Below are 23751 nucleotides of genomic sequence, written 5' to 3'. Positions count from 1 at the left end.
GTGCGATAGCAGACGCAACATCACGCACCACGTACTCGAGCGAATGCTTCAGATTCACGACCCGCTGGAGGGACTCTTCGAGGTCCAGAAAATCGGCTCCACTGGTAAACATCTCATCCACCAGGCTGTACACCAGCAACGTACAGCCCGTCTTCGGTATGCATGGTACCAGTGCGTCTAGATAGCGCAACAGTTCCTCTACACCCACCAGCAGCGTTTGCACCCGATGTTCTGTATGCTCCGTACGGCATTGGTAGTAACGGCGCAAGAAGCGCACTATCTCCAGTACGTGACCAAGCTCTTCCTCGCACAGTTTGTGCACTACGCCCGACAGGATTTCGCGCGTGGATGTCTCACCATTGTTTGTCAGCTCCTCGAACAGTGCGATGGCCTGTTCTGCATCCAGTAGCACATTCCGAGCCAATGTATCAACCATCTCTTGGCGACGCGCACAACCACACTGTCGTCCACAGTTTGGGGGCCGATTCGTTTGCGCATCGCCAACGTCGATAACGTCGGGTGAGACCTATAAGAATGCACGACGGGCGTTGTTAATATCTGATAATGGTTTCCGATCCCGATTTCACGCAACGCATTACGATTCCTCGGATCGTGTACCATAGCTCGCAGGGAGGGTAGATAAGATTACGTCCAACGCGAACGCGTTAACCTGTTCCGCAGATGAAAGTGAGGATAGACGGGTACCGCGACTGCCGTTGTAATAGCCTGGATAAGATATCGTGGACTCCTCCATCAACCGCACAGGTTGATTCATTCGTACGTAAAGCGTATTGAACGGGCCGCATCAGCCCATGTTAGGCGACAACTTGACCTAAAATAGAAAAAAAGAACGTTTAATTAGTATCAACATGTAAATTCGTAAATAGGGAACAACGTGTAAATCATAAAGCTTACCCATTGGACTGTGGTGTTCTTGGAGTTGATGTTCTTTCTTTAGTGTCTTCAGTTTTTGCTGTATAAAACACCCCTTGTACAGGGTATTCGAATAAAGTTGGTAAAGTTGCAACCATTTCCGGATTATTTTCATGTTGAAGTGAAATGTTTCCTTCTTTTATCGGGCTTTTGCAAGATGAAGTCGGTTCTGTGTACAATTGCTGACAGGGTTTTTGAGTTCAAGTAGTAAAGTTAAAACCAATTAGGGATTCTTTTCTTGTTGCAGGACGAAACGCGATGCTTTCCAATTTTTCTAAGCTTTTCAGTGGATATCTCCAATTCAGGTGATTTTTTTTTACTCAAAAGGTTCTCGATCGCCGCAATAGAACCTTTTCAAATGCAAGAATTGAAAAACCTTTGAACAGAATCGATTTTAAATTTTAATAGTTCAGGAAATTAGAAATGATTCTAGGTGTAACTTCACTTCATTCAAGAACAACTTCAAAACGACCCCAAAAATATTTACAACTTCAGCTCGAAAAACCCTGTAAAGTGCATGCGATTTTCTTCCACAAATTTCAAACCACATTGAATTGAGTACTATTTTCCAGGGTTTTTTTTTATCATTTCGTTTTTTTTCTCTTTCGTTTATTTATTGGTTTTTGCTCATCATAAGGATAATACTTGTTTTGAGTGATCTGATGTAACGGGGGTTTTTTTGCACCGGGGAGATGACCTCACACATCCGGGCAATTACTATTGTTCTGTAGTTATGTAGTGTCTCTGCCGTCTCTGCATCTTTCTTATTTTATACCCATCTTATCGCACTCCCTCTCTCTCTCGCTCACTTTCGTCACATATTCGTGCTCTCACTTTAGTCATTAAGATTTACTTGCTTTTACATTACCGTACACATATATTATGTTCCAAAGGATTGATTTTTTTCTGCTTCTTTGCTGCTTCAACTCTGCTTATCTGCTGCCATTTTCTTCTTTTTGAGGGAACCCGTGTTTCAATCTCACTTCACACACTTGTGTTTGCACATTATCATGTCCTTTAGTCAACTGTTTAATGATCATTTCTATTACTTTTACCAACTGTTGAAAGTGTAGCGAATTTATGTTGTTTTTTCTTCGTCTTATGGTGCATTTCGTTGCGATTGCACTGTTGCGTGTACATTGTTATGTTTATCTACTGTCACATAACACTATCACGCACAACGGTCCATACTTCACACTATGTTTCGGTTTGTTTCATTACAACTGTTGCGCTTTTAACTTTATGTTCTCATTCTTTACTTCAATTGTTCAATACAATCTAGCGTTTTTTTGTTTTGTGTTGATGTTGTTTTAACATGTTCCAATTGCTTTATTGCAACGTTTCGACCAAACCAACCTGTGGCTACCCATTTGCACAACTTTACTACCAACTGTCTTACTCTGCTGTTACCATAATATGGTTTTGTTTTGTTTGTCTTAACGTAACACACTTCCCTACTTTGCTTATCTTATTTTGCGGAGTATCAATTCTCTCTCTCTCTCACACACACACGAAGCAGTATTGTACTTAAAACTTCGGTTTTGTGATAGTGTAGACAACAACCAAATTGGAACCTGAATGTACTATTTATCATTCACGCTGCAAGTTACTGATGGAACGAAGGAAGGAAGTTTGATGGTGAGCAAAGTTTGCCCAAAAAACCCGATCTAGATGCCAAATAGGTAAATTTCGGTGGATAAAAAGCGCTCAAGGAAGATCAACTCCGTTTTACCAAATGGGGGAAATGTGCAACAACAATGAGTTCCTCCAATAAAGGTTACAAATTTGGGCATTAGGATGTGTTGTCCTATCTTGTCGTGTGTTTCTGCATTAGTGCAAAACATTATTCACCATAATTCACTATTTAAGTAGTATTTGATTGATTTTATCTATTACTTCTTAGTAGACCCAATACAAGTACAGCTTCTTACAGCACAACAAAACAAAAAAACAATTTAAAACAATTGTTTTTTCTTCTTCCTTTCCTTGCTTTCCGTTAAACTCTCTCAGTTTAATCACCACACTTTGGTTTTTATTCGTTGCACCTTTTAGTTGTTTTTTTAAAGGTAATTTCTTAATCCCTTTATGGTACAACACACCTGCGGGGGGAGGAAAGCTGTTTCGCGTGTGTTTTGCCTTCGTTGCCGAAGTAGTAGTAGTAGTAGTATTAGTAGTAGGTGTGGTAGATAGTAGTAATAGTAATAGTATTATTGATGATAATAATAGTAGATCATTGGTAGTAACCGTATTGGGTACTGTTTTCTTCGTTTCGTTTGTGAATGTAGAAGTAGAACGGATGGATGTCTTTACGTTGCTATTGTTTTTTTTTTTGTTTTTAGTCATCATCTGCTTCTATTTTGGCCATCACTTGTCACGCACAAGTATGCGCCTTTATGCAATGCAATTGAATGAGAATGAGAACATGGCCATGGTCAAGTATTTATGCGCACCTAACCAAAAACCTTTACCGGGTTCGGAATATAGCTGCCCGTGACCGCGTTGTTGCACGATTACCCGTGATGTAGGTAGAAATCGGAATAGTCCTAAATCGTTTCGTAAGCGTTTTCAAGTGTTTTCCTCCAGAAGTGCTCGTGCGCAAGCCGGCATGGAGCCGCCACGGGCACAGATCTTGGTAGTGTGTATGTTCTTATGTGTGTTTTTTTTCGTGTCTCTACTCCTGTTATGATGCAGTCATTGTAATCTATATTCGATACTAGGTTTCATAAATTTACTACCATATTTATTACTTTACTATAACGAGATTTTGTTTTTTTTTTTTCATTACCAGTAGCGCACGATATTCCGTAAAATCTCCTAATACTACCTAGCTTTTGTTTTTTTTTACTTTTATACAACTCTTAAAAACCGAAAAAGGGAAACACGACATCACAATCACAGACACAGTAACTATCAAAACCAAAACGGGGGGGACAGTGAGTGAGAAAAGCTAATAGGACACGAACAACGAACTAAAGCACTGCTAAAAACTACTGGAAAGGAGCGAAAGGATACCGAAACTTAAAAACGATAACGAACGCCATAGGAAAACGGGTTGGAATGAAGAGCAAAAATTGACATCAGAACATGTTGTAAATAAGCAAAAACAAATGTCATCACTTGTGGATGGGATGAAAGTTGCTAAATATTTGGTGATAAAGAAAAATTCTCCAAATAGCCACTACCAGACAACTTTACGCAGCGCGTGTAATTAGAATCATCACGAAAACGGAACTGCTCAAGAGGACACAACAGATTTTGCATGTGCAGTTGATAAATTTATATAGCTTTCCAATATAGCCTTTGGTTTTGTTTTTATGTGTTTTTTTTTCGTTTGTTTTGTTTTCATGTTTTTTTTTTATATTCTTTTTTAGCAGTTCACATTCATTGCTTCTTTTGTTGTTTTATAATCATTCTTCCCGTTTTTTTTTTCACTCTTTCCCTCATGGAATTGCTTCTGTGTTTTTCTCTTCTTCTTCTTTTGTTTTATTTCGTTCTGGTGAGTGTATTAGTTGTAGTTTTCTGCTGCTTTATGTACTGCATTCAACAAAGAATGACACTTTGTCCCTACTAGTGTGTACGTGTGTGTTTATCAACTCCCGGCTACCGGTACAACGGTCTTACAAGAGCTAATTATTTATTTGTTAAAGCTACAAATTATTTACAGTACTTAAATTTCTTACACACCCTACCAGCAGCAAAACAAAGAAAAACCGACACCCACACGCAGTTTCATTTCTGCCGAACATATCTTTCCTTCTGTATTTCGATGAAGACAGCTCGATTGTCCCTTTACTAACCATCCGCACTATTTCCGTGCGTGTTTGATAAGGAGGAAAGATGTTTTCTCTTTGCTGGCAGCAAACTAAAGCGCCTGCAAGATGTTGATGAACGCTGTGGTGTCGGTTTTCGTTGCGCTGCCCCGCTTTTGCCCATTCTATAGCATTATTCTTTTAGAAAATTAAAAGAATAGAAACGAAGCGCATACGTTCAATGAATAGTGGGAAACACATGCTTATTTCTTCCGCTTTGCTTGTGCATTTGCCTTTCCGAACTGAAGTCATCCGTTTTATTTTCCTGCTATTCTAACTGCATTGTTTTATTTGTAAAGCTTTATAGAATCTTACATCGGTCAACCCGTTGTTGTATGGGTTTTGTAATATTGCGGCACCGTTTCTTTTCCGACGAACGTTACCGAAATGAAGTTTATTTTCTATTAGTCGTGTGAATTTCGTTTCGAATTTTCTGCAATTTCTGCACAAATTTTTAAAAATGGAATATTTGCAATAATTGAACGAAAATCACAGATGTCGCAAATATTCGTTTGTGTGCCGAAACAAAACTGATTAAAAAAAAGAAAGCTTGAATGAAAATATATAATCGCTTTTTTACACTTGATCACTTGATAAGTTTTTTCTTGCTGAGAACAATGTATTATTTTGGCGTAAATTCCTCACGATGTGTGGTTGATAAAAAAAAGAAAATTAATATAATATTACAACAGCGCCTCACTAAACCAAAAGTGCAAAACCATACGCAACATATAGAAAAACCAGCACAACAGATAAGTTTAATGAAAGCAAAAGAATGAAATCGTCATACGATTGTGCATCTTGAAACATTTTCTTATACCAGCTGGAAACAAATCTACACAGGTTGACCGATGTGTGGACACACTTACGTGGACTCCTTGCACACCGAAAGAAAGCAGAGAAAAAACATGGTTTTTCTTTTCCCTTGCCTTTTCGTGCCCGCTTTTCCCTTATAAGTGCCTTTCAGGTTCGTTTCAGGCGTGCAGTTCGCTTCTGCCTTTCATCGATAAAACTGTCGTCTGCCTCCGTACGTCGAAAGCGCGCTTCGCTAGTTTTCCCTATACTCGCTTATGTTCCCTACCTTGGCCTACACGTTAACATTAATTAGCAATAAGTTAAAATACAGTAACAGTTACCTACTGAGCTGGATCTTCGACTCTCACCTATTGGTAATGTTTATACTGGCTGAAGGATTAGTGCTACCGCTGGCACTGCCGGTACTGTTACCACCACCATTGCTGCTGTTGGTCGCAATACCGGTATTGCCAACCACCGTTGTGCTACCGCCGACCACCGTTCCAGCGGTTACCGTCGCCACCGGAGACGCAACCGACGCGACCGTTACGCCACCTGCGTTGCTGCTGTTCGTTAATGCCGTTCCGGTGCTGTTCACATTGGCAGCCGATGTAGCGGCCACCTGTACGCAATTGCTGCTACCGCTACTGCTTGTACCACCGTCCGAGGAAGCGTTCAGCGTGGCCGTACCGACTGACGTTGTGACGGAGTTTACCCGACCTGCTGTCAACGTTCCGCCGGCGGTATTGTTCACCACGCTACCACCACCTGCAGCAGCAGCAGCGGCCGCTGCCGAAGCTGCGGCCTGTATAAACTTTATATTACTTGCATTGTTCACCACGACCATATCGACGAGGTTTGTCTGCTGCTGCTGCTGTTGCTGCTGCTGTTGCGCTTGTTGCTGCGTACGAATGCTAACCGTCGGGATACGTTGAACCGTTTGGCCTTTGCTTAGTATCGTCGTAGTCGTCCCACCGTGACCGGCCTGATTGTGCAGGAGCTGTTGCTGCTGTTGCTGTTGCTGCTGCTGTTGCTGCTGAATCGTTAAACTGTTTACAATCTTTTGCTGCTGCACCGGCTGTATGATGTTGACCACCTTCGGGTTCAGATGCAGAAACTGGCCGCGGCTATTCTTGATGTTGTACAGTATGCTGTTCTTCTCGAGCTTTAGCTGCTGTTGCACACCGCCCACCGTACTAGCGCCTTGCTGACCGGATGGATCCAGCGTCACAATTTGGCCGCGGGCCGTACCGGCCGCCTGTTGCTGTTGCTGACTTTGCTGAACTGTTGCGAGCTGTATCTTACCATGCCCGGCGGCTATCAGTTGGCCGGCGGTAGCACCACCAACACCGGCTGCCTGTTGCAGAAGGTGTGGCGACGAGGTTAGAATGATCTTGTTCTGCGTGGGCTGACCCGGGCTTTGGGCGGAAACGATCGTGATCGGTGTGTTTAGCGAGTTCTGGTGAATGACGTTATACTGCTGCTGCTGTTGCTGTGCGGCTGATTGTTGATGATGTCCAGCAATACCAGCGCTACCACCGGCGGTGGCACCGTGCAGTTGCTGCGTATGGTTAGTCGACTTGACGATCATCTTTTGTGACGAACCCAAAGCTTTCCGTATCATTTCTAGCTGTTTTTTGTTCAGGTCGGAAGATTTGCTACCAAGCTTTTGGCTCAACAGTGCGTGGAACTTTTGGTTGTTGATGTTTTGCGCGTTCACTGAAATAAACAAAACAGACACATTAAAGTCGAAGAACAAAAAAAGGGAAAACTCTTTCTTACCGGCAGCAGTGGTGGCATTTTTGCTACCATCGGACGGTCCATTGATTTGCTTCTTAAGCGGTGTTTGCGTGAGCACGTACGTTTCGCCGTGATGCTGCTTAGTCGTGACAACTTGCTGTCCACCGACGGTGACGATATTGCCACCGCCACTGTTCGCTAGCTGCTGCATCTGCTGATGGGAAAGCATGATCGGTGTCGAATTGTGCTGCACAATGTAACTGTTCAGTGCGGTCGGTGTGTTTGCGCTGGACGTGGCACTATTACTGCCAGCGACCGTACTGTTACCGATAACCGACGACTGTGACGATTGGGCGTGCACGATCGATTGGGCTAGCGTTGCTGCCGATGCTGAAGATACCACGATTGGGCTCGCAATCGATACGACCGTGTTGGTGCCGCTCGTTGGCATTACGACGCTCATCGGCTGGGTGCCACCGCTGACCGATATGCCGCTACTGCTGGCCGGTGGTACCGTAACGACGATGGGCGTCGAACCCGACAGCAGCGAACCGGACGACGACGAAGACGATTGGACAGCGTTCGACAGTGAGGACGAGGCGGACGATTGCACTAGAATCGAGCCAGCGATCGATGACACAGTGCCCATGGCGTTACTGCCACTGATTGCGTTACCGGTGGTGGTCAGCAGGAATGAGGTCGGTGTACCAGCGACCGACGATACGGACGGGGACGATTGTAGCGAGTTGCCGCTGTTCGCTGGTATCGATTGCATTACCAACATTGTCGTACCGGCACCCATCGATGGTGCGGACGATGTGTGTACGAGCTGATGGAGTTGACCCTGCTGAAGTGCTACCGATACCACGGCCGGAACCGTCCCGGAGGTGGCGGAAAACATTGACGAGCTGCCCGTCGCTGACGGTTGCGAAACGACGATCGTGGCCGGTATCAGTGTCGTCGAACCGGTCGGAACGACGCGCGCACCGTCCGGTGTCGAACTTCGGGCCGTTATTTGGCTAATGTGATTGAACGGTTCCAGCTTGATGGTGGTTGCGGCCGGTGCCGCCATGGTACTGTTGTGAGGTAGAAATTGAACCGTGGTTGGTGTGCTTCCCAACAGCGTCGCATCACAGCCAACTCCATCTGTCGATGGTGGTACGAGCTCGTCCGGTGGTTCAATCTTGATCACTTGCTCTCCTCCGGCCAACGTTATCGGAACGGATGAAACCGTCTCCGTCAGCTCGTTGGCCGACGCCGCCAGTGTCGCTTCCTCTTCCATTTTAATCTCCATCGCTTCCACCCCAACGGCAGTGGGCTGTAAGTCACTGTGCATCGCATCGTCAGCATCGCGAAGTTCCGCTTGCTCCGTCACGCCATCGTTCGTACCATCAGCATCACCATCGCTAAGAAATATTGGCTGCCCGTTGGCGTCGAGCAATGGTTGAAAGATTTCTTCTTTGGGTAAACTTTTCACCGAGAAGTAGCTGCTGCCCACCAGATAGCTACAACGCTTCAGCATCTTACGCCGTTTGCTTTTGCTCGTACGGCGATCGGTTGCTCCCGCTGGTCGTCCATACCCGACCAGCTCCGAGTGGTACCCAATCTTGCCCGTGCTGGAAGCGAACAGATTCGACTCGCCCGACTCGTGTTCCTCCACCATCGGTTCGTCCTCCTGCGTGCTACCACCAGCCTCAAGATTGTTCAGCATACCATCGTCCAGGATGCCGTTCCAAAAGTTGCTCGTTTGATGCAACTGTTTCGGATCATCTATCGCACACTCTTGCAGAATATTATCCAGCATCTTCTCATTATCCTCGCTCGATTCGTTCAGGCTTAGGTTCAGCTCTGACGGTACGCTTAGATTATTCTCCGCGCTAGACGAACCGGACGTTTCCAGCTTCACTTCAATGGCCGATGTCGATGACGATGGTGCAGTCGGCACTCCTTTCGTCGTTCCACTTACAGCGCTATCTGCATCGTCGAGCGATAAGGGATGCGGTTCGATAAGATTGTCCAGATCGTACGCCGTCGTACGGAACTGGGACGATATCGTTGTTCCCTTGCTCGGGGCAAATATCGTCGCCGGCAGCTGTTCGTCCAATGCCTGCAGTTCCAGCGTGATACGCTTCCGATCGGTCAAACCGAAGCAGTGCTCCAGATCGCCATCTAGCGTTAGCAGATCGTCCTGGCTCGGTTCCGGTGTTTTCGGTCGGAAGTGTAACCAGTTCGATTGAATGTCGTTCAGTAGATCCTTGTATACCGCATTGATATCTTCCCGTGTTGCATCGTGCAGCCGCGAAGGGGAACCTTCCGGTCCCAGGCGCTTCCTGGACCAACCGTGCTTTTGCTGGGTTGACGGGCTCCGTTGCTCACCCACCGTAACCACACCACCATCGTTCGACGTAGAACTAATACTATTGCCGGCACCCACCCCCGTTACGTTACATCGGTTTCGCACGTGATTGTGACTATTTACACTGTCTATCAACTGTTCGAAATCCTCTTCCATCGGTACACCGGTACCACCGACAGCCTTCTGGTAATCGTCCATCGCTTCCGGTTCTTGCTTTACCACCGTCGAACCGTCCGTACCCGTCGACACCACCAGCTCAGTGCTGTCTTCACTTTTTATCACAATTGAATCTGAGTTTTGAACATCTCGCAATGTCCTTCCGTCGCCCAACACCGCACCAACATCCTTGGACACTTCACTGTCCCCTTCCACCGCGGGACGATTGTCATCCCTTTCCTCACTGTCAAACCGAAGCCGGCGCTTGGTATTGGCAAATGTCGTATCCGATTCCTTTTCAGCCTTATTCATTAGCCCAATGCTGGCCAAAAACTGGATCTCGCCACCATCCGATTCGTAGTCACTCGGTACGGGCGGTTGTTCCTGCTTCAGTATTAACTTTCTTCGTGCTACGGTCGTTCGCGGTGTGTTGTTACCGTTCGCAACCGACGGCAGCTCATTCGAACCGTTGACTAATGGTTGGTTCTGATGCTGATGGTTGAAGAGTGCAGGTAACCGAGGTGGCTTTAGCGATACAACCACACCAGCCGTGCTGCTAGTATTACTGCAGTTGCTGCTCACGCTAACCGTACGCTCGATTTGGCGTCTACGTGTTGGGACCACAATCGGTTCATCGTTCTCGTCCGCCTTCGGTTCATCACGGGATTTAGTTGGCTCGGTAGCGTTAAGCGATGCGATCGTTTCACTCTCGACGATCGTGTAGTCTAACCGTGACCACAAATCATCGAAATCGGTCGCTATCCGGTCAATGATGACACGCCCACCGCGACCCAAACGTCTACGCGCAAAACCAATACATCGGGGTCTAGCAAAAAGGGAAAACAAAACAAAAGATTAGATTCAAAATCTTAGCTTCAAATCAATTTCCGTAAAACAAATTACATTACCTTGGATACCGCAAAGAAGTAAGGGTAAAACGATATCGTGGATCCGCCGAACCATTTTCCTCCCGGGAGGTCCACGGCCAATTACCGTAGCCATCCGCACGGGGCTGTAAACGTTGTCAGAACATTTGAATGATTTTACCAATGTTCTACTCAATACGATAGAAACCGTCTGTCTTACCCTGTGATATTGACTGTGTTTACTCCTTCGGAATGCATAAGCGTACTCTTCTTCTGCTGAGGAACCTTGCAGATTCGACAGTTCTTCATCGTCGGACGAAACTACATGATCACCCGACCCATGCAGATGATGATGATGATGATGGTCTGCAAAGAAGGAAATTAATCGTCCTTTACTCAGTTAAAACTCACTCTAAATGAGACTCATCTCATCTCTAATGATGCTACTAGCGCTGTTTGCTTACCTGTGTCATGTCCGCCCGATACAGTGCCATCTACACCACGTCCACCAATACCTCCTAGCATCGATCCGTGGTAGTGTTGTTGGTGATGATGATGCATCGAGGAGCTACCCGCACTATTCGTGCCACCTGCCACATCTCCACGACCGCCAGCCGTTCCAACACTTCCAGCACCGCCGCTCGATAAGCCACGGTCTTTCTGCATTTTTAGCTTCCGCTTTTTATACTGACGCTTTTCTTTCCGACTGCTGAGACTCTCATTATCACGCTTGTTGGTGCCACTGCTGCCACCGGTGCCGTGACCTTCGTACTGGGACGAAGAGCCTCCACTGTTCAGATACGTACCGGCACCAGCGCCCACCGCATTGACACCCTGCCCACCAGCCAACGGTGCGTACTGGTTGGTGTAGAGGGGCGCAAACGCAGGTCTGCACGATGAAGAAACGAGGTATAGGAAGAGAAATAAAGATTACTAACTGCTCTACATCTATGGAGCGCCACGAGTCCGATTGCGTACGCTCCGTACCTCGTGACACGAGTCGCGTTGGACGTAAACTCGGACAGGAGATGACCATGGAAATCCTGCGCTTGATAGCGCTTCTCGTAGATTTCGATGCTCAGGTGCAACTGCTCCCGTTTTAGCTTTTCCCGTCGCTTTATCATGTCCAGCAGCGTCACTGCACGCGAGAGATCCCGCCTAAAATGCAACAACAAGCGGACCAAGATGGTCCCGTATGAATGCCATTCGACAAAGTATGTTTGTGTGTGTGTACGGGGTGTGTAAGCACTTGCGCTCGCACTACGCCGTTAGCTTGTAGCGCCCAAGCGTTGCCGATGGTCCGTACCTTAGCTTAAGCATCTTCTCATACGATGATTCATCGTTCTTGCGGTTTTTCCTCGTTTGCATCTTTTCGGTGCGCCGCCGGAACGCAAGGTACGGATTGTTCGGTGTCATGTTGCCTCGATTTTCCGTCTTTACGTACAGAATCAGGGGATGTTGCTGGAAGGGTAAGGAAGCGGTAAGAAAATGTTGCTCATAATACGATCCGACGCACGATTTGCTTACCATTTTCAACCGCTTATTTAGCCAGTAATCGTACACGGCTATGCTCACTTCGTCGTCCTGCTTCAATAGGGCTTTGGCTTCGTTTAGTGTGACCACCGTCTGACCGGAACTTTTCTCCAACCGATCCATCATGATTTCAAACTTGAGCGGATCAAGATCGAGCTTCTTCTCATGTGACGTAACCCATACCTCGTCCGCACTGTCCATATCGTAATCCGGTATGTCCTGCTCGAGGTTGAGTGCTGAAATGAAGCGATGGAAAATACATTTGATTAAAGATTAGCTTGCGAAAAATTAACGTATACAGACAACAAGGGTCTTTAGATTGATGACTCAAACTGTACTCTCTAACGCTTACTGCCGCGCTAAGAAAGCACGAACAGAATATACAAAGATATGGCTAATGATCTCAGCTTCCAGTCGGTCACGCAAACGGCAATACATTTTGCTGTAGTGAACGATATGTTTTCGCTTCTAATTTTACGATGAACTGGTCAGGAACACGCATTTAAACAATCGCAATTAAGTCGCAATTTCATGTGATAAAAATCCGGAAAGTAACAAACCAGTAAAAATAAGATAATTCAAGATTGTGTTGAAAGTCAATCACATCGAGGATAATATCAATAATGCAAATATTGCCTTTAAAATGATAGTATCACTTTACAATTGTTTCTCCTACTCACAAAACCTTGCATAGCGATGCATATTGTTTCCATTACACTTGTTTAACATTCCAATGCAATGAGCATGCGAACTTATACGATCGCTTGTTTATGCAACAAAACGACCAGATGTGATCGCAGGCTATATTATTGTAGTGTAGGTAGATTGACCGATATCAGCTGCTACTTACGCTGCATGTGGATCAGCTGCTTGGGCAGTTTGTAGTCGGGCGGGTAGTATTTGTCGTAAAACTCGGAATCTGTCGAATCGTACACTTCCGGCGTAGGAATGATGAGCCCGGTGCATATTGCCCGCTGCAGATGGTGCTCCTGTTGCATGGGAAAGAAAACAAAAACAAATCATTAGAATTCACTGAGTCAGCTGAGGTGTTTTTTTCTAATTTTATGGTCCGCCTAACAAAAAATATCATGATAGATTCCAACAAACAATTCTAGAGCAATTTATTTGCATCTTTGCCCTGAACTATAAACACAAATTAATTAAAATCCAATGAGTTTCAGTAAATGATTATTCTTCCTTTCTTCCAGCATGATTTTGCCTTCAAATCTTTCATTTGAACGTAAACATCATCATACGAGACGATCCATTCAAAGCTGGAGTCCAACAATAGAAAAGCGAATGGAAGCGAATTACACCATTGGAACATAAACAAATCGGAACAGCGTGACCACACACACATACTGTAACATCGTCATTGTAGCAGAATCTTTGCGATTGCATACATTCTTTATAACAGCAGTGTTTTTCACATACGAAACAAAGCAAACTCAAGCGCCATGGTAATTTAAATAAGTCATTCGTGTTTCATTCCGTGTTCCAGCGCAACTGACCTTTTGTTTTTACGAATGTTTACTATTTAGACAATTGCTTTGTATCTGTTCTGCTTATATAAAACAACACAATTCCACTTAAATGATTAAATGCAAATGCATCCAATCCGTTCATTCATCAAATGTAGCAAAACTTCAAACTTCACGTTCTTTTTTTTTGTAAATGCAAAAAACAACAGAACGTGTTTTGTTTCGAACAACACAAAAACAGTTCGCACGTGTGTTACTACTCTTGCGCATCACAAAAACATGTGGTCTCTTTCTCGCCCACAAACCCAACTGCACCGGTTGCAATGATCGATGCGTTGTTTGTTATTGTTTTGCTATTAGCATCTAGTGTGCTCTGCAGTAATACATTTTTGCTCATTTACGCGAATTCTATCAAATACACTTTACATGATTCATTTATTTGTAACCAAAAAGAATTGTTTTGACATTTTCTCACAGCGAAATACTTTACAACGAAATTTACGCGGCTTTTATAGTCCAATTTATAATCATTGCACGAAAGCAGCATACAAAAAAGCATGAAAATAGCAAGCTCAACCGATGAACCCATAAAAAAGGGGAACCAATAAAACAACGAAAAAAAAACGACACAAGCACAAACACAAAAACGGACGGAATATAATGGAAAGAACGTTCCGATCGGCAAAAGCACCGTGTTAAAGACGTGTGGTGTCCGTCCTAAAAGTGTTGCCTTTTGCTAGTAGCATGCGGGAAGATCTTACCGATTCTTCTTCCTTCTCCATGCCGCTCGGCATCTGGGGCACTGCGCGATTGATCGCGGAATACTCGGGAAGATCCGGCAGCTCCTCCGCCAGATAGATCGGCATGGGTTTCGACGGATCGAGGGCCCTTGCCCGAAACGAAAGCTTCGACATCTTGACAGCGTGTTTCTGCAGCCCTTGGGACAATGAAGGTGGTGGTGGTGGTGGGGCGGGTTTTCCTTCCCTGCGCCGTTTTGTTGTGCGACTTTCGTGCAGTTCGCTGGGGATGCCGCCACCCGGTTGCTACACCATCCGTTCGTTCTGCTTCTAGTTTCGCCACCTTTCCACCCCGTTCGCTGCTCGCTGTATATCTGTATCTACTGCCCGTGCCGAGATGAGTTGTTATTTTTCGTGCTTTTGCTTTTTATTCCTACTTTCCTATTTACTCATTTGGGTGGGTTTTGCTCATCTCGCTCTTGCTCTGCACAACCCTTTCGACATGCAGAGCTGGTCTTTTACCATTCAACCAAACCCGTCCGGCTTCAAGATTTCGTGTGTACCCCCGATTTCTCGATTCCACCCCGTTCTAGGATGCTTCGTCTCGATCGCTCTCGTTCTCGCACGTAGGGCGCGCGCTTGACTGATGGCTGTGTGTTTGCTTATTCCTTTTCGCACGCTTTTTGCTGATGCTTCCGATACTCGCGCGGCGTCTTCCCTTTAAGCCAGGCACACACACACACACCTAGAACCGATCCGCGCTCAATGCTGCTGGGTTCGATTTGATTCTTTTTTCGTCTTCTGCTTCTCATGAATGCGCGCCCAAACCCTTCGTCTTGCCCTACGTTATGTTGCTTTCGACCACGTTTGCGCGTTTCCTTGCTCTTTCTAGCTTTCGCTCCGTTCCTCTAACCCCGGGCCCAGCTTCTCTTCCACTCCTGACAAACACAACGCGCGCGCACACACACACACACACCGCACCCAGAAGTACTACACCACTGACAGCCGAAGGAAGAGTGAATCCCTACCGAAAAAAAACGGGAGCAAACAACGAAATGACACGGGGACGAATGGTTAGGTGTGCGTGTGTGTTCGTGCGCCAGCGCGCGCAATTTCGTTGAGCAGGAAGCGTAGAGCTAGATGTACACTGCCGATCACACAACGCTCGTACGACGATGGAAAAATATTTGACGGCTGCCACACCGAATCAAACACCACGGATAGGTTAGCCTGCAAATTGCTGCTGTAACTAATTGATGACCGCTGAAAAGACAGCAAAACCTAAGCAAGCGCGCGAATTCACAAAACACTCCACAAACAACCACCATGCGCGCCTTTTCACTCACGCTAATGGCGCCACCGCGCTCTGACACTTTGCTTGCTAATGCTCTTTTTTTTTCTTCGAACGACCGCTCTCTTTCTCACTCACACTAACGTAAGTACGCCTTACTGTACACGTTTTTTTATTCGCTCTCGTTCCCACTCGCTGCTTGAGCCGCGAAACAGAACCGTACTCTGTGCTGCTTTGACACTGCTGCCCTCTCACTCACACTCGCACTCCCGGGCAAAATATTAACGACGGCAGCGGCGGCGACGGACGGCGACGTCGAGCGCGTTTGCCAGCAACGAAACGATGGGCGCTAGCTAGCGACGGCAGCGACGGCAGGAAGGGCGAGAGGGCGACCCGGACGACGGCGACGGGGCGTGTGTGCGAAGAAAACTCCCGTGCCAAGGGAGTGAAAAAACACGCGAAAATCCTGCTTCCAAGGTCCGCCAAGCGGTCCAACGGGACGTAAAACACGACCCGCAACGTGCTAGTTCATGCTGACCGCGTCACGATTCACGCACCTCAGTCACAATAGGAGAAAAACGCATTTGTAACCGTACCACGTAATTTACCACGATACCACCAATTTTACAGAAAGCCACATAATGGCGGCTCAAAATGGCGGCTCAAACACAGTCAGACGGAAAGATGCGAAGTATCTGATCCGTACGTAAACGCGCGCCGCACACCGTTTCGAACTGTTCGAATTCGAACCAATGACGTTCGATATCGAAGATTTTCTAGCATTTGTAATATTCGAAGAATTTAAAAATTAAAATTTCAACAACAAATTAACACATTGTGTGCCACGCTTATTTTGGTGATGTTTCCTAGCAGGCCACGGCGTTTTTGTTTACAAATTGACTGTCTATCATTTTTGATAGACATGGCCCCCCAGGAAATGTAAATTTCAAACTGTTATTTCTCCGCGGAGATAGCACATTTTTACAAAAAACCTTCGGCAAATATGCAGATTAGACTTTATTGAACCTAATTATATAGTTGGTTTTCGGAAACCCTTAGTAAATTAATTTATAAAAGTATATTTTTAGGATGCCTTTTTTCGAAAAATCTGACGTTTTGTTCATATTGCTATCTCTTCTGAAGCGCCGTTCCATCGTCTGTTGTTCAAGCATATATTTGTCTCACTCGCACTGCAAACGATCAAACGGCGCGACATAAGAGATAGCAATATGAACAAAACGTTAAGATTTTTCGAAAAAAGGCATCCCAAAAATATACTTTTATAAATTGATGGACTGAAGATTTGCGAAAACCAACTATGTAATTAGTTTCATGAAAGTTTTATCTTAATATTTGCCGAAGGTTGTAAGTAGAAAAGCGCAGCCACCGCGGAGAAATAACAGTTTGAAAATGACGACTACTGTCTATCAAAAATGATAGACATGGCCCCCCAGGAAACTTCACTGTCTATCAAAAATGATAGACATGGCACACAACGTGTTAAATATTCAGCAACATTTTCCGTTTATTGAAATGGTATTGAAAATACATCGTTCTTATTCATGAGTTGCACTCCAAACTGTTTGTTTGTCCATATGTTCGCAATAGTGCTGGGAATATGTTGTCGGAAATTTCCTCACACCCGCAACGGTAATTTGTGGTTATAGTATGGAAGCTATCTGGAAATTAAGAAATGAACTACAAAAAACGAGATTTATCACCCCTTTATGTAGTGCTTTCGTTAAATCTGTATTTGAATGCTAATATATTTTTGTTGGAATGTTTTTAGAGCTCTCAGCAATAAACGATTGAAAAATTCGTATATAAAAAGCAAATACACAAGAAAGTTTTTTCCGCATTTTATTTTGTTAATTGGAATATATCGGATACTTAATTTTGTATTAATTTTGTGAAATTAATATTCACATGAATTTCAACAAACTTTTCTAGAAAATGAGACCACTATTATCAACTGTCAAAGTGATGTACAATATCCGACAAATTTGTCGACAACATTATAGTGCCTGTAAACGAAACCTTTTCTTTAATTTTATTATCAAAATGCCTTCTTTTATATTTCAACTGAAGATGACATTCATCATTTCCAAATAATAATGTTCGAATAAAATGAATATTAATTCACATAAAAATTTAATTAATTCTAACAAAAACTGAACGACAACAGCTTCCGTGTGCGCACCACTTTAGCCGTCTTCGGACAATACAAAAGGCTTCTCGGCGCTTTCTTCTTTCCTCACTTGTCATGGTTGCTGCGGTCGAACGGAGAAGGATTTTCGCGCTGTTGTGGGAGTACAAATAATATCCGGTGTTGGGGAGCAGTTTTCTACTCAAACGAAACGTGCGTGATTGTTCCGTGCATTGTAAACGCTTTTCGCGATTTTCGTTGCGTTTTCCGTGGCCGCACGATTCACAGCTCTTCTGCGCGATCGAGCCTACAGAAGCGCACGAATCTGCAAAACCCAATTATTGTACAGCATTTTTTCTTCGCGTGTGCTCCTCAGGTGGAGGTGGTGTAATTGTAAGCAAGGAGAAACAAAAGTCTTCGACCGCCAGGCGTTTTTTTGGAGTGGGAGAGCTGCAGCGTCCGTGAAATTCCTCGTGACGCATAGCAACACAGCGAGCGATAACTTTACTCAACCATACCGAGCTCAACACACAAAGCGCAAGCATGAAAATCTGGACATCAGAACACGTCTTTAAGTAAGTAACCATAGTATCGTGTGAAGTATATTTCGGGCTGCTGCAGCATAGTCGTCGCGGTTGCTATGCCAAATGTTTCACCCCACCAAGCCCCGAAAGAGGGGATGTTATGTAAAAAGCGATGTACCACTTGTGGAAACCTTTTTTTTGATAGTGTGTGCGCCCCGCGTGCGTCTGGAATGTTCGTTCACGCGAATGATTTCTCAACATAAATTCGTCTCCTATAAAGGCACAATGCAGTGAAATAATGTTGATTTAGTGAAAATGCTACCATACACTGGGGCAGAGTGTTGAATAGAAATCATCGCAATATAATTGGACCTTGTTACGAAATTGAGCAACCAGGTGCGAGAGTGTGTGCGTGTTGGTTTCCGTTTCGACAGCATGTGTGTTTGACGCGAAACGTCAAACGGGGTTGATGCGGATGAAACAGCTGTCTGTAGGGGGGTGGTGATGGTGGGGGTTTTGTTGTTAATTTAAAATCGTGAGCTTGACTTACTTTCCGAAAAATTAACGCTCATCGTAAGTTTCGGCAAGTGCAAATAAATGATCTTATGACTATACACCGCAAGCACAGAGGGATTTAAGGAAGTGGTCAACACAGAGGCAACCTCGACCGGGTTCGTCGATCTCCTGTGTTCCGCTTGGCATTCGTTCAGATTGAGATAACCTTCACTTTCTCCACTGCTCAAGGTGGACCACTTGCATGTATGTTACGGCAAGAAAATTGTGGAATTGCATGAATATGACCTGCTTTGTATTGCAATGCGCTTTAGAACAACCGCGCGAATCACGTTGTCCAGAAGAAAAATGGTAAAAAGGCATTATTTAATTAATACAATCCATCTGTTCGTTTCTTTAATTGCAGCCATCCGTGGGAGACCGTAGCACAAGCCGCCTGGCGCAAATACCCCAACCCCATCAACACAGCCGTCATTGGCACCGATGTGGTGGAACGAAGGGTCGTCGACGGTGTCCTGCACACGCACCGGCTGGTCAGCTCCAAATGGTATTTCCCACAGTGGGCGCAGAAGGTACGGGTTTTTTGTTGTGAAGCTTCCACTATCAATATATCACCGGATCGCTCCATTTCCATCTTGAACCATCCATAAGTTCTGCTAATGTTCTACGAAACAATTATAAAAAGTATATTCGAATTGGCTCGCTCTAGCTTCTTTACCTGTATGCAAACGAAACACTTTTTCACGATAAAAATACGCTAATCCGTATCCCTGCAGACGACGACAGGCAGCTGATGGCCCTTGTGTTGGTAACGGCAGCGTTTCTTTTTTGAGAAGCTCAAAAACCTCCAACGGAATGCTACTCTAAATTTACGGCGACACACTGAACGGTTCTCACTATCGTCACGAGCACGCGTCATCGTTTCACATGCTGCCGTTTTTTTTTTGCGCCTTTCCACTACCACATTGTCCGCAGTGGGTATCGTGCGCGCGCGTGTACTTCAAACATAGCGCACGAGGAATGGTTTGGCGTTTATTTAATTTGCCCAACTACACGCTGCCGGCCTCTAGAGCTGTCTGACAATGTGTACGGATGCTGATCTGTGTTTGTCTCACGCGCATTACAAACATGATTAACTTCTTTCTCATTGTTTCAAGTAGATACGACGGTGAAAGTATCGCTGTACGTTCTTTAGCTTGACAGATCGTTTAGCCAACGGCTGCTGCGATGCACGTGACCATTGCATGATCGATCTGCTGAAGTGAGATCGTTGTCGATCTATGCTGCTTTGTTCACTAAATTCTTGTGTTAAACGATTTAAGGAATAAATAATGATTCACAAAAAACTCATAAGAGCAAAGTACAAACGAAAAAAACCGACCTCCCGATAAGCGATTCATGTTATCATCTCGCCCGGTTTAAGGTGTTACATGCCCTTTTTTATGCGCATCAATTCATTATCACCTGGGTGGTGTTTTGCGGCCACCCGGTAACAGTGTCGCTGGGGATTGCAATTTTTTTCTGAAGCTTTCTGCAATAAATGCTATATCTGCCAGAAGATTATCACCTGCCGATACGCGTGATCACACCACAGCGTGTGTAGCAGCAACGCGAGCAACTGATACGATAACGCATGAGGCAGACAAGCGACCTTTGCATGCGCTGTGGGTTGAAGTTGTCGAACGCATTATAACGTACGTCATACGGAGAGACCCCTAAGAAGGGAGTTAAAGGCTTTATACAGACGTTAGTCAGATGTATATCCACCCTTTTTTCTACCCCTTCGCATCCGGTGCTGTGTTATCATGCTTTGCCTAGCACCTTCTCGATTTGTTGAAACAATTACTTGTGTGGTGTTGACTAAAGGAACGACGCATTATTAATTCAATATTTCAAAACCTTCTTGACAATGGTGCACGGTGGGAAATCACCCCAGGTGATGTGTTATAATTCCCATTCGATCAACGCCACGAGTTTATAATTATTTTCAATCAATGATTTAATTTATTTCACTTGCTGGAGGCGGATCGAAATATGTACTCCATACGTTCCGGCGTAATTATATGATGCGTAATTTCTTCGCTTTACACTAACGTTTTGTTTTTTTTTTCTTCTAATTTCAGCTCATTGGTTCACCGAACGTTTGCTACGCGAGCGAAAAGTCGACCGTTGATCCGAAGGAACGGTTGATGACGCTGAAAACGATCAACCTCACCTTTGGCAGCTTTCTTTCAGTGTACGAAACGCTCAGCTACGTTCCACATCCGACCGATCCGTCGAAAACGCTACTAAAGCAGGAAGCCACGGTACAGGTCGAGGGCGTCCCACTGAACCGGTACATGGAGGATGTGTTGACGAAAAACATTAGCACCAATGCGGGCAAGGGACGCCAGGGGTTGGAATGGGTAATAGGAAAGCTGAATGCTGAGGTAAGGGAGAATCATACCGATCGTATGCCAATTATCCAACAACTAACGGAAAATCCCCATTATTTTTTTCAGATGAAAGAACTGGCCAACAGTGCGGCAAACAGTACGAACGAAATTTTGACACAGACCAAAAAATCGCTGGACGACATCACGGACCAGGCCCGGAAGAGCATGGACGAACTGAGTGCCACCGCTCAAAAGATACACATATAGTAACAAACGCTGCAAGGCGGCGGCCGCTGCAACATCCATGGCCAGTAGTGGCGATCCGGGGAAGGGTGAATCCCCCGGAAGGGGCGTTGGGACGGCAACAACGGCACCGACGGACGGTGGCAAATCGGATGCTGGTGCACCGATCCATACGGGATCATCATCGTTTTTTGGGCGCCAAAACCCGCAAAACACAGGAAACAGTTCCTTTACCGTTCCTTCTGCAGCCGCCAGCAAAGCAAAACCGGCTGCTGCCAACAGTAGTAATCCAAAAAACAGCAACACACAGGCGTCACCGGGCTGGACGATGCACGAGACGCCAACAAACAAACGCATCGTTCCGCCGGGCGAAAGAGAAAAGACATACGGTACGGATCGTGCCGCTGAAGCAAAACGATCGCCGACGGGAGATGGAAGAAAGTCAGCAACAGGTGCTTGTGCGTCCAGTGCCTCAATCAAAGAGCAGCCACAATCCAGTCGGTCTTCTCCATCAGCTGCTGCTGCTGCTTCGTCTAACAAAGGCGATGCCAGTTGATTGTTGGCATTGTTTGTTTTTTCCCCCCATTTGGGAAGGAAATTGAAAATCCTGATGGAGGCTCTGGCATTTAAGCGTTGCTTTCCGTACTTTTTTTGTTGCTTTCTCTTGTGCAGGGGCGTTGTTCCATTTAGTTAATTCCCTTCTCCAGGGGCATTCGAACGTTTTGCTCGCACACTCCATGATAGATTCCTATGCTTCGTCTTCTATCCATGTCTCTTAGTCACTCTCTCTCTCTGTACACCCTTTCAAACACTTCAGCGTTTTATCCCGCTTCCGTTTTCCCATTGTTTCCCTCCCGCTTTTTTCCCATTCAGTATGCCATTTGTTTGTATTAGTAATTTATACGCAAATACTGGTGATAAAATAGTGTGTAACGTACGAAAAGAGCACGTTTTCGCAGAGAAAAGAAATGAATTGTAAACAAACAGAAAAAAAAACAAAAATGGAAATTAGTTAAATGAAAAGTAATACCAATGAAAGAAAGTAGTAAAGAGCATGTAAAGAGAGGGCGATCATGATTATTATAGGAGTAGAGAAACGATTATTTTTCCGTATACAATTTAAAGGATAGACGGCCGGTTCTGCCTTTGCCGGGTGTGGGCATGGTCCCGGAATTGTTCTTGATGCTTGTAAATATAGCTACTGCGCAAATTATTATTTTTATCGAGCAAACTATTTTGTATGTTGCTAACACAATCTCTAAGCTACTTAGTGATTAGAGTTGAGAATGTGCACGTGACCGTAGGCGTGCCCGAAGTGAGTGTTAAAGGTTTTTTTTAAATCGCGCGATCACACGACGATAGATCAAGTTAAGTAGTGCAAATTTTACTCGTTTTCTTCCTTCCATTGTGCTGATGCTTTAAGTTGTAATATAATTAGGAATGTTTGCAAACGAATGAACGCTGTGGAAGGACAAGAGTAGCAGAACCGAATTGTTAATATGTGGCCGCAGCTTGGGAACATTGTAAAATGTACTGAAAAGAATTGTTATTCGAAATAGATTTTAAAATCGTATCTCTGTTCGGCGTTTTGTATGAGGCATATGACAACAATGTAAAAACAATGCTATTTAAGGAGTCGCAATCACACATTTTGATTTCAGAAGTGATGCTAAAGCATCGAATCATAAAACAAAACAGCAACAACTAGAGTAGAGCAAACGTAGAGTTGTATTAACAAAGGAAGTCAAAAACGGACAGAACAAATCATTTATATGTGTGTGCGTGTGTAAATAATCCGATCGGATCGACAAAGATCGGATTAACCTTCAATCAAGATGTTCTCAACTAACCGTGGTTGAAGAAACGACCGGGACATGGTGTAATTATGTTAAATCATTTGGTTTTCTCAAAGAAACACCTTTGCAAATATAATTGACAATTGATAGCTGATATTTTCGATAATCAAACGATTTGCAGCTAGCGATAAAGTTTATTAAACAAATAAATAAAACAATTAATCGAACATTATGCAGCGTCAATAGCACCGGACATATCCGAAATTTCGTTGTGTGCCATTTTCTTTCCACTCAAGCACCAAAACCCATAGGCTAGATAAAAATTATTTTTATTTTTTCATCATATATTTACAAATGATTTTGGGCTGTTTTTGTTTGTTTCTTTTTTTTTTTTGGTTTGCTTTTGTTTTTGTTGTAGAGTTCTGAGTTTTGGTTTTTTTTTCATTAAATTTTTAAT

At 44.6% G+C, this 23751-nt stretch overlaps 2 protein-coding genes across 3 annotated transcripts; one reads left to right on the top strand and one right to left on the bottom strand.

Annotated features, from left to right (window-relative positions):
* Positions 1 to 3639: 3639 nt before the first annotated feature.
* On the bottom strand, positions 3640 to 16384 carry LOC125765687 (protein split ends). 2 transcript variants are annotated; one of them, XM_049431088.1, is made up of 11 exons: positions 16294 to 16384; positions 14431 to 15430; positions 13039 to 13177; positions 12183 to 12424; positions 11962 to 12116; positions 11643 to 11813; positions 11120 to 11544; positions 10876 to 11021; positions 10698 to 10801; positions 7320 to 10615; positions 3640 to 7256 (listed from the first exon to the last, which is right to left on the bottom strand). In XM_049431088.1, the coding sequence occupies exons 2-11, from the start codon at positions 14581 to 14583 to the stop codon at positions 5902 to 5904; spliced, it is 6186 nt and encodes a 2061-aa protein (XP_049287045.1). In that variant the 5' UTR covers positions 14584 to 15430; positions 16294 to 16384; the 3' UTR covers positions 3640 to 5901. The 2 variants fall into 2 exon arrangements, with proteins under 2 accessions (XP_049287045.1, XP_049287044.1); XM_049431087.1 differs by having other exon boundaries at positions 14431 to 15669; positions 16294 to 16383.
* A 1543-nt stretch (positions 16385 to 17927) lies between these two features.
* LOC125765712 (protein slowmo) lies at positions 17928 to 23521 on the top strand. Its single transcript, XM_049431146.1, has 5 exons — positions 17928 to 18056; positions 18220 to 18418; positions 19287 to 19452; positions 21004 to 21309; positions 21382 to 23521. Exons 2-5 carry the CDS (start codon positions 18387 to 18389, stop codon positions 21520 to 21522), a joined length of 645 nt encoding a protein of 214 aa, XP_049287103.1. The 5' UTR covers positions 17928 to 18056; positions 18220 to 18386; the 3' UTR covers positions 21523 to 23521.
* The last annotated feature ends 230 nt before the right edge of the window (positions 23522 to 23751 follow it).

This window comes from Anopheles funestus, chromosome 2RL (genome assembly GCF_943734845.2).
Source record: "Anopheles funestus chromosome 2RL, idAnoFuneDA-416_04, whole genome shotgun sequence".
In the NCBI taxonomy this organism is placed as follows: Eukaryota; Metazoa; Arthropoda; class Insecta; order Diptera; family Culicidae; genus Anopheles; species Anopheles funestus.
This window is presented reverse-complemented; position numbering and strand designations above follow the sequence as displayed.

What these genes read in the sequence shown, in the direction of transcription:
- LOC125765712 (XM_049431146.1), top strand. Translation starts at nt 18,387, where the DNA reads ATGAAAATCTGGACATCAGAACACGTCTTTAA. An exon ending in ACATCAGAACACGTCTTTAA is followed by an intron (nt 18,419 to 19,286) that starts GTAAGTAACCAT and finishes CTTTAATTGCAG; the next exon opens with CCATCCGTGGGAGACCGTAG. An exon ending in TCCCACAGTGGGCGCAGAAG is followed by an intron (nt 19,453 to 21,003) that starts GTACGGGTTTTT and finishes TTCTAATTTCAG; the next exon opens with CTCATTGGTTCACCGAACGT.
- LOC125765687 (XM_049431088.1), bottom strand. Translation starts at nt 14,583, where the DNA reads ATGTCGAAGCTTTCGTTTCGGGCAAGGGCCCTCGATCCGTCGAAACCC. An exon ending in TGGAGAAGGAAGAAGAATCG is followed by an intron (nt 13,178 to 14,430) that starts GTAAGATCTTCC and finishes CCCATGCAACAG; the next exon opens with GAGCACCATCTGCAGCGGGC. An exon ending in AAATGCCACCACTGCTGCCG is followed by an intron (nt 7,257 to 7,319) that starts GTAAGAAAGAGT and finishes TGTTTATTTCAG; the next exon opens with TGAACGCGCAAAACATCAAC.